Source organism: Physcomitrium patens, chromosome 10 (assembly GCF_059467195.1).
Source record: "Physcomitrium patens ecotype Gransden chromosome 10, ASM5946719v1, whole genome shotgun sequence".
Classification (NCBI taxonomy): Eukaryota; Viridiplantae; Streptophyta; class Bryopsida; order Funariales; family Funariaceae; genus Physcomitrium; species Physcomitrium patens.
In genome coordinates, this window is record NC_143419.1 from 10,123,217 (window position 1) to 10,134,013 (window position 10,797).

At 41.1% G+C, this 10,797-nt stretch overlaps 1 protein-coding gene across 1 annotated transcript; it reads right to left on the reverse strand.

Annotated features, from left to right (window-relative positions):
• Window positions 1-2,079: 2,079 nt before the first annotated feature.
• On the reverse strand, window positions 2,080-10,567 carry LOC112287535 (hyperosmolality-gated Ca2+ permeable channel 1.5). The gene is made up of 11 exons (XM_024530594.3): window positions 9,126-10,567; window positions 8,327-8,509; window positions 8,025-8,160; window positions 7,769-7,870; window positions 7,333-7,452; window positions 7,054-7,134; window positions 6,314-6,654; window positions 5,809-6,057; window positions 5,146-5,470; window positions 4,559-4,861; window positions 2,080-4,176 (listed from the first exon to the last, which is right to left on the reverse strand). Exons 1-11 carry the CDS (start codon window positions 9,449-9,451, stop codon window positions 2,251-2,253), a joined length of 4,092 nt encoding a protein of 1,363 aa, XP_024386362.1. The 5' UTR covers window positions 9,452-10,567; the 3' UTR covers window positions 2,080-2,250.
• Between the last annotated feature and the right edge of the window lie 230 nt (window positions 10,568-10,797).

Here is a 10,797-nt window from a genome sequence, read left to right on the forward strand (position 1 = left end):
TCTTGGTATTTGGTGATTTTATTGGAAGTAGGAACGATTCTTGATGGTATTACAAATATTTTATTTGAAGGAAGTTATAAAGGTTTCAACAACGATCAAATAACAAGGTGGTCTTCCTATATTCGAATAGGAAATTATCAAGAATTGAGAGGACCTATCAATTACTTTCAAAGGGAACAAAGATTAGAGTATATAGTAAATATAATTTGCTGTAACTTATACTTTTTCAGCATGTGATCACTACTCCCCATAGAACTTGTCTCTAGAAGGAGAAGATAATGTCATAGATATATATGTACTATAATTGTTAACTAGATAATATGAATAGGTAGAAGTAGGTAAAAGTAGATTAATTTCATAATACCTTCTAGAAAAGCTTCTTAAAAGCTTCTTAGATACTATTTTGTTTTTATATGTGTTTATAGTTGATTAGTAGGTTAGAAACTTGGTCAACAAACTAATCACATTCCACATGTATTGAGAGCTTGTAGAACAAGCTAACTATGTAGCAATCATATAGAAATCTTATCTTGCAAGTTAAGATATATATCATACAAAGTCAATATGTTTTTGGAGGTCCTATAGAACATTGCTATATAGATCCTAAGTAGATAGTATATATAGAGGCAAGAGTAAAGCCTTCTTTACTCTTATCAACTTTCTTCTTATTTCTAGTCTAGTTTCAAGAGTCTCTAATTTCCTTGTCTTTTTGCAATAGCCATTCGAGTTTCTTTTTGAATATACATGCTTCTATATTTCTATTTTGTCATATTTTTTTGAAAAAGTCTCACTTGTTTATTTGCTTTCATTGAGCCTTATCCTTAACAATTTGTCACCATAGTTGAACTTCAACTAAACTCGAGCATTATCAATTGATTGTTTTTTTAAAATTACATAGCTTTAAAATAAAATAAAAAAGGCAAAAGTTTAAATACTTTGAAAAAGATCATTCAATATAAGATATTTATGATTGAATAGAAGAAGCATTTAAAATGAAGATCTTTGATGCTTCTTATATCAAAATTTATAAAAAAGTGATGGTATATATTAAAAGAGTATTGACCAAAGCAAAGCAGACCAAATTCTTAGGTTAGAATTCTACAATTTAGGTGAATCTTGTTTGTGGTAATTTTTATGGTTCTATAATAAGTGTTAAGGTAGCAAAGATAAAAAATGGTAGAAACTAGGTAACAAAAGAAAACATCATGTGGAACAATTATAGATGGAATTTTGTATATTGGCTCTGTCCATCCTAGTATCTACTTTTGAAAAGATGATATAAAAGTCTTGGCCCAGCTTGTCCCTCATCCATTGATGAATAAGAAAATAGTTCTTTTCTTAGCTTTACTCTTATCTGAACCTTTTCTACCACTTCTACTTGAACAACATCACTTGCTTGGGATTATTGGATGTTAATACTATATTTAATACCAAAGAAACTACACTTAATACTCACAATTCAATCCTAATAAATCTAAGCTACAAAGCTTTTACATTAGATGACAAACTTGGCAATGGTCCATACTTATCTCTCTTGCACTTCTTCAAGAGAGTTTCAAACATAATGAACAAATACATTTCAAGACATGATGATTCAAACTTAATGAACAAGGATATCCTTCACACAAAAGAAGTGGGTCTTAGGCAAAAGAAATGAACAAATACATTTCAAGACATGATGATTCAACTCATCTGCATCAAGCCATAGTCATGAGTATACTACAGGGGATATAATGATATGGGGTGGAATGATATTTGACTAAATTAATTGTCACATGACCATGGGAGTATGGGTTTAACAAAATTAGAATGTGGTTTCAACAAAATTGAACTCCCAATATATATTCTTTTAAAACATGATGTACCTTGAATTGAAAGGACCCTACACTATTGGATCGTAGCTGAATTAGATCTAAGTGGTCTAAAATTGTTCCTAAGGCGTTGGCAATTCAAATTCCTATTGTAAAAACCTGACCACCTTAAACAAAAAAGCACATTGGATATTCGTTGTCTTTGAGTCAGAAAAAAGAAAAAAGATTTACACCAGTACAAGTTATCATCCACATAAACGAAGAAGAATAAGGAAACGTGTAATACATCATGAAAGGCAAAGTACAGAACCGCCATTCCCTGAATGCGATTGCTAATTTGTGAGCATGGTACAATAAGCTAAAGGTCATCCCTGTTAAGACGAAGGGAGAGCTCCTAAGATTCACTTTCACCTACGGATCTAGCAAAGAAGACTCCAGGTTACAAAGCAGCAGAAGCATCGTGAGACTCCTCTTTTTCACTCTCTGAGGAAGAAGACGAGGACGAAGAGGACGAAGACGACGAGGAAGAAGATGAAGACGAGGATCTCTTGACTTTATCGGTTTTCGTAGCCTTCTTGTTCTTCTTTTTCCTCCTCGTCGTCGATGAGTCCTGTGTTCCAAGCTCAAGAGCATGAGATGGCTGCTCAGGGGCTTCGTTCTGCACCAGGCTGTCGAGAGTGTTGGAGTTCTCCGGTGTCCTGGTTCCAGTATCGGCTTCTCCTACGTCACTGGTTGGGTTTGGCATGGTAGATGGATCAGCCCTTGACGATCTCCGTGAGGATGATGGACTGACAGTTGTGTCCTGCGGTTCCTTCAACAGTGTTGACAACGTTCGGTCACGTTTGTGATTTGGTTTGGCGAAGCCGGAAGAGTCCAGGTGGCTCACTTCTCTGAGTGCCCTCAATGACTTAGCTCGTGAGTATGCCGGTTGATTGGCCTCTGCAGCTGGTGTCAGAGCCGACTCTGCCTCCTGAGAGGAACTTTCTCCTTTGGACAGCGGTGAGTCAGGTGATGCACCAGGTCTAGCCAGGCCTGAAGTCCTGGTTTGCGGCAAGTACACTTGCTGGGAGTCGGTGAGCATCTTGGAATTCTCTTTGATTGTGCTCATCGTCTGCGCTTTGGGAAACCTGGATCCCCTCAAAGGTGATGTCCGCATATTTCCTAACTCTTCGTCATCTGTATTTTGAATGAACCTACCTGTCTTGAAAGTCAGGGGTGAACCTGGAGAGCCTGTGAAGGAGGGTGAATCCGCTCCTTTCTCTTCATCACCTTCATTTCCATAAAACGCTCCGCGCCGGAAGGTAAGAGGAGAGCCAGATTCCGAGCTTGAGTTCTCTCGTGACAGCTGCCCTTTCACATATCTTATAATTTCATCGCGGTCATCGACATCACTCTGACAGGGCACTTCCTTCCTGGATGTCAAAGATGAGTCAGCAAGAGTGGCATCCTTGACGGGCTCCCCAGCCATCGAATTCTCCCTGGATATTTGCGCTCTCAAATACCGCTGCAAGTCTCGCACGAGTGCCTTTTCAACATCAGCATCCAAAGATAATTCCGAATTCGGTGCTTCATTGGTTTCGGGAATAGATCGGTCTGCAACAAATGAAGGTTCTCGTGAGAGTTGACCTCTCACAAAGCTCTGTAAAGCCTTCAATCTTGCGGTCTCATCAGTCACTCGCAAGGACTCGACAAATGAGCTCTCACGAGATAACTGCCCTTGCAGGTAACGCTGAAGCGAACGCACTCTGGCAAGTTCCTTGCTGCTAACTTCCCTTTGTATTGCTGGCTTTTCTGCTGCCGATGAACTTGGAATAGCTGTATCTGATGGTGCAGCACCCTCACCGTCGAAGCTACTGCGAGACGATGCTGAATCGAAGAAACTGCGTGCTGAGTGATATCTTCCCAAAGAATCCATTCGAAGTCCGTCAGAATTATTTGCACCTAACCGTCCTCTCAACGAAACTAAGCCTTCTTCGCCAAAGCAGCCTTGTTGGAACATTAACGGAGATCCTAAATCTGAGGTTTCTCTCGAGAGGTTCGGTAACGAAGGATTTGCATCAGCAGCATCCTGATGGAAAGCCCCCCATTTAAAAGCCAATGGAGATGAGTCTTGCTCTTCTACTTGCTGCTCTTCTTCACCACCATCCAGTTCTGCAGACTCAGCTTGTTCCCTCGCCGGTAAAGAGTCCTGTGAAGGAGTCTTGTCTTGTTCTTCAATGGTAACAATCTCTTCCTGGCATTTCTCCACATCTCCACCATCATCCTCGTCATCGAAATCAGGATGATTGTATGCATTTCGTAAAAATATTGTTAAGTCCAAATTTGGTTCTTCTTGCTTCTCTATCATGTCCTTCTCCATAGCGTTCTGTTGATAGAGTAAGTGTTTTAGTAGGCAATAAAAAGGTAAATCAACAGAAATTGAGACCTCATTCTAAAACACAAAAGAAAGCAATCATACGGACGGATGGACGGGCGACGTATATTAGAAGCATCGAAGAAAAAGCATATGAACAGCTTTTCCATGTCATGAAATTATAGGTTGCGTAAAAGTGAGAAAAGAAGAGGAATCAGGCCCAAAACTCAACAGACAAATTGGAGAGACAACTTGACAAGGATGGGTAAGCTCCTGACTACCCAACTCATAACCAAGTTTCGTACAAAGATTTCTCGACAAAATTATTATAGCACCAGCTAACCAATTTCAGGAACAAAAATTAGAGAATGTATGCTACAGGTTTATGAATTACCTCCAAAGGGTAGTGAGTGAATGCAGCCTCAAAACGCTTCTTGCAGTAATTGTGAAAAACCAAAGTCAATATCGGTAACGCTACCATGAAGGGTGTCGAGCTAAAAGATTCTCTCACATAACGAAGGATTTTGTCCTTGACGCTCTGTCCAGGAGATGTTTTAACAAAAGATATCGGACCATTGACAAGAAATAAACCGATGAGTGTAAGATGCTCTATAATAAGAGCAGCGATGATGCGTCCGTGAACATGAGTCCAGAACGCTCCTGCACTCTCATATTCAGGATCATACACGTTGATAACCTACAGCCATCTCATCCAACGACAATGATCGTTATCACATTGACGGTCAGTTAATGATGAATCGACAAGTGCAAAAAATTATTGTTTTCCGAAAAGTGAGATCCAGGCCCTTTGGTACTGTGATACATGTCTCCAGGTACATTATTTCTGATCCTATCATTCCATAGCACTAACAACAATATAAAGTTAAGATTTGACAAGCAGTAAAAAATCTCATACCGCAGACGGAATTACGATAAGATAAATCGTGAAACCAGATCAAGCGTTTGACATTAAGAGTGTACCTGATTACGGTAAACGAGAAAACCGAAGCCCATGAATACGACAATAAATGGGATGATGATTGGTGTGATAACAGAATACACTAGACCCATCAAAAAATAAAGTTGCAGTTGAGGCAGCGACTCATCCAAGGAGAGAGTTCCTGGGTCGGCTGCTTCCAGCCTGTCTTTGTCGGTTCTGCAGAATAACATATTCCGAATATGATACTTCACTAGAGGCTTGAGCCGAAGTATTTCACCAGCTGGACCGGACCATCCATCGACCATGATATACGTGATGAAGAAAGACGCCTTCTGAGGTATAGATGATGCGAGTGTGTTCAGAAAGCTGTTGACATAACAGCTTAATGTTAGAGACAACAGGATTGCTGTAAGCATACACTAACTACCAAGAATGAATCATGAATTTGACATTTCTGTAACACACATGACGAGCAGTTACGTCGCGGTTGTAGCTGCTATCAACCTTGGCGTGACCTAACAGAAGATATTAGGTCCATGTCAGAGCATAAAATGAATTCTTCTGAAGTATTAAAATCCAACTCAACAAACACTTAGAAAAGCTCAAACACTACGTTTTAACTCTCCATATTGCAGAAACGCGATTGAAATTTGTCATGCAAGCAATACGGATATGAATCAACACGATGGATTAAAGGAACATACTCCAAGAAGGATGAGGATGTCACAAATGTCTTCAGCTGCTGGAATGCAGTTCCAGTAAAGATACTCCCAAAGAAGATATTGACCACGACAAAGATATAGTACTTCGCAGCAGCGCGCCGCTCAATCTTTGATACTGCAAGATGACCTTCAAGTTTTGTGATAATTTTTATGAATTTCGGCAGAAATTTGAAGAAGAGCTTCAACGCAAGACCTGGCAGGAAACCTTGAACAAATGATGAAACAAAGCTCCTGTTTTCCACAAGAGACCATGGCACAGTTAAACTAGTGCCCTTCAATCCACTTAAAGTCACTAACCAAATAATAGTTACTGGATCATTTCTTGAAAAAGCAGTAAGCTCAACCACAAAAACATTAACGACACAAAAATCATCAACAGTGAACCTGTAGAAGTCCCTGTCTGAATCCATCAGGCATGTAAAAATAAACAACTCAAACGTGTATCCTCATCGATACCGAATTGTACATGAATGATGCGGGAACTTACTTCTGCAAGAATCCATCAAGAGCAGGTATCGATCTCCGAAGCCCTTCAAGATTTGCCAAAGATTGTACGGCGGCAATCGGAATCATATAAAAGAAGACCAAAAGAAATACAATACCGCCAACTGCAAGTTTTCGGAATCCAAGTTGCACATACGGTATTGAAAGATTCGACCAATATACATCTCGTGGTTCGGGCGCACTTTCTGTAAGCCACAACGTTGGGTCTTGGTTTTGTTGGGTTTGAGCACACACAACAGCCCCCCAACGATTTTTAAAGGAGACAAACGCAGCTGGCATTGTGGCATTCGGATCGTTTATCACAACTTCACGCTCAGCTTGGGCCTAGAAAGAGGTAAGCACAAATTTCCAGTGAATGAAAACGCAGCGTGTATGCATGCAGAGTCCTATGAAAGAGGACAAAACTACGCTCACTGATCAGGTCAAGTCGTGTACACTGGCCCATAGCAACATTTTCTTGAGCGGTGTTTGTCAGGCTCATTTCAGTGAAAAGTGTACAGTTTTCTAAACTAAGGTCGTCAGAGCAAAAACCTACGTCAATGATAACCGAATAGATCATAAGTTACAAACTAATTTTCGAAAAATCTCCTAGCACGGCATGCAACACATTCTGATAAGTGCTAGAATAGTTGACAATGTTCTCATTACCAGGGTCATTTTGAAACTCAAATGGCATAAGAAATGTATTGCAGCTTACTGTAATGATGATGGATTAACACTTACTTCTTTAGTCAGTCGTTCAATTTCAGACGTGTAGTAATCAATTGCATCAACTTGATCTCCAAACATACCAAGAAAACCCGTCTGCACAGAGCCCGAATATTACGCATTAACAACAGAACTAGCCGAAGAAGAAAATGACAACATATATAATACGTTTTATTCAAATCCAAGTCATCACAAGACTTGACCTGAACCAAACCCCACCTTATTCCATTTATATAAAATTCTTCACTAATGCACTCTAACTACAGTACACATCACGTAAATGTAAGACATTACCTTGGTGACAGGTCTCATGGCTGGGTTTCGCTGATACTTTATTTGGAAATACACCAGCCAATTCTGTGCTTTGTCTCTTTCTTTTACAATCTTGGACAGCTGGTTTGCATTGTACGCCATCTGTTATCCAATGCAAATAGGGTACATTAACCGGACTTGCGATCCATTCAGTAGCACAACAATTTATTCGCAACTACAGTGTATGAAGGTGAGGTGAGACATCTGAGTGTTGTTTAAACCGATGGTACTGGATGATTATTGTCACCTCATGGCTGAGACGTCACTCTATTAAGACCAGCTACCTACAATTACTGTAACTCAAACCAGAATTAGAAAAGTTATTAGAATATCAATAAGCATCTAGTTGAACCCGCCAGTATGTCGGAGCTTAAGGCTAATTGAAGATAAGAATAAAGTTAAGACTAGATGAAAATACCTGATGCGTTAAATAATTATCTGGATGGTATCTGCGGAAATACTGCTCCACTTGTTGATCGAGAGGCTGCTTGCCTGTGTTAGGTATTTGCAGAACCATAACCTGTAGCCAGCACAATTTTAACAGGGATTGTTTCTCCTTAGGCAGTAGTCCGCTCAAAAGAAAAGAAAAACTAACAGCTAGATTGCAAGTTTCTTAAGGCAGAAAGACTACATATGCAATAAGGGGAATGTGAAATGTAAAAGAAAAGCCTTACTGTGAACTGATCCGGTCGCCTTTGCTCATCACAGAGGAACCTCAGACGCAACGCTGCAATGGCCTTATATTCCATGAATAGGATGTAACAAACCCAGGCCGTAAACACGTACGACATAACCAAATGCGCCCAAAGTCTGCACATTGCGTACAATTCACAACGTCGGACTCCAACATCTTGACGAGTAGTACCCATGTGAGCCAATTTTTCTAAAGAGTAGCAACGAACTAGTGGTTTAAAAACTTGTCACCCTGCAGCTTTACCAAAATCAGCCTTAGGGGATCACTTCCTAACGTGATCACCTTGAAGATCCATTTGGCACATTCGACATAGAAAGTTTGTCAATGCTGCTGAACAAAAACTTCGTATCTGTGGTGTTAGCATTCACATTGTCTGTCCCGGTTTCAGGCAGAGATCCCGCTCCGACGTTCACAGGAATTAATATCGCCATGCCCAGTATCATCAAGGGCACAAAGATCTTTAACCTGCAAGCCCAGAACCAGTCCACCTGATTAGTTTCTTTCTTGTAAATTTGAAATCTAAGAATAGGAACTCGCGACCGCTTCGTGACGTTTATTTCGACAGTAACTTAATGAAAGGTATTGGTTTTAAAAAAGAAGAAAAATAGACTCTGCTGAGTCAAAAGACTGCTGCATAGTCATTCAGCCTGCATTTTCCATGGTATAACATCTATTCCGATGTTCATGAGAACACAATGACTTAAATAAAAGATAATGTCCACCTTACTCTTACTATTAAACTATATTATTGTATGCAATGCAAATACAAAAGTATACAAACAAATGAGAAATCCCATAGGAAGATACTAAGGTGAACGATATCACAGAGCAAATTGAAGAAAACCCTAGAAAAGCATAGGGAAAAGAAAAGAAAAGTTGTTTGCACCAATGCGATCGACTGCATGTATTCTTTTAATTAGTAATTTGCATGAAGTGAATTACAGTTGAAATTAGTATCAGAATGGTGAGTGATGAAAATATAAACAGTCACTCCCAGAAAGCACAAGAATTGCACGAGTTCGAAATTTCATGGGTGCATTTCATGATGGTGAGAGATTGAAGCAAAAAGAGGGACACTAACCCGACCAAGAAGATGCGGAGATATACTGCCGAGTCAAGTCCCGAATGCTGTATAATATCATCCTCAGTCTTGCGAAGTGCAGACTTGGCCCAATCTAACAGTCGCATATAATGACTGACCTCAAGATTGACGTACTTCTCGACGGGCTTCAGCGGGCGTGGAGACGCTCTTGGTCTTTCCTTCCGAATGCCTCTGATATAGAGCTTAGGATAGTACACGATGTCATTTACAGGTTGAATACTAAGAAATACGAAACTCAGGAGGAATAGTATTGTTAAGCCGATATTGACAAGAGCCGACACACCAATGTCCTGTAATGTCGTCATGCCCTGCGCCCGCTAGTTCTATCCTTCCGTACTCAAACTGATTCACTATCGACTTGTATTCTGTTACACTCTAGAAGTTGCAGCTTCCCGAATCCGTCCAACGCTTAGACTGCTCATCAAATTCTTAACTCACCATTGTATTACTCCTCTATCCTCAACTCCCTTTGATCCCACCGAACCGAGTGACCGGTGCATGTTTTGTGAAGGAGAACATCGCATTAACCTGGTCCCAGTCTCCTTCAAGGGAGACTATCTTCAATCCATGGGTTATCGAATGTCGCGAAGTATTTTAAAGCAAATACAACAAGTTTATTCAATCATTTGCAATGCCTCCAAGTCCATACACTACACGAGTTTCCCCAAATCCCCACTGAAAGGAGAACTTTCGAAAGCTTTCATGGGTTTAAGGTGATCACTTCAGCAACGCCTACAGCTCGTCACGTGACACACATTCCCGTTGCACAAAAAGGCAATCATCAAAACCAAGCCTACGAGCTGCAAGCATGGTAGAACTCAAGCACGACCGCCTTGTTCAACCCCTCAAGAAACAAATTTCATGTCTACAAACTCACCTAACCCCCAGAGCTGAAGGAAACAGACGAATACAGACCAAAAAAAACAGCTCTAACGCTCACACTCCAAGAGACGCAACAAAAGAAACCCCCCAAAAACGCCAGAAAACTTGCACTACTTCCTCCACCAGGTCAAAAGCTTCGCTCGCAGCTCAAACCTTACAACCAAACACCGAGAAAAACCACCGCAGTGAAACTCCACTCCACTCAACACTCACCGTCTCCACTCGCAGCTCATTAACGGAACAGAAACCGACGGATTTTTCCCAAGACAATCTGCCACAAACCATCAACAACTTCAGGTACGCTGTCCAAGCGAGCACGAGAAGACAGACAGGAGGGACAATATCACAAGAAACCCAAAACACTATCAACAGACCAACACCACCACCACAAGCAACCCAGCTGCAGTGAGCAAGCAATTGGCAACATCGAAGGCCAGCAATAGAGTTGGCAGAAAGCCACACAAACACGATTCTTCTAGAAGCATCGAGGGGGCATGGCTGATGAAGCACAGGCACAAGCAAACTGCAGAGGAAGAATTACAATGGCTACAATGCTGAGTCTGAGAAAGCCAGAGAGGGGGACGAGGAGGAGGTCAGGGCAGCTGCGGGCGCGAAACGGACGTGGAGTGGAAAGCGGGTCAGCCCGTTGGGCCGCGGCCTGGGGACGGGCCGGAACCGAGGGATTGCAACAGGCAAGGACGGCGACAACGCGTTCTGCTTGGAATCCGTGTGGGCAGGCAGGGTCGACAGTTCTGGCCCGAAACAAGGA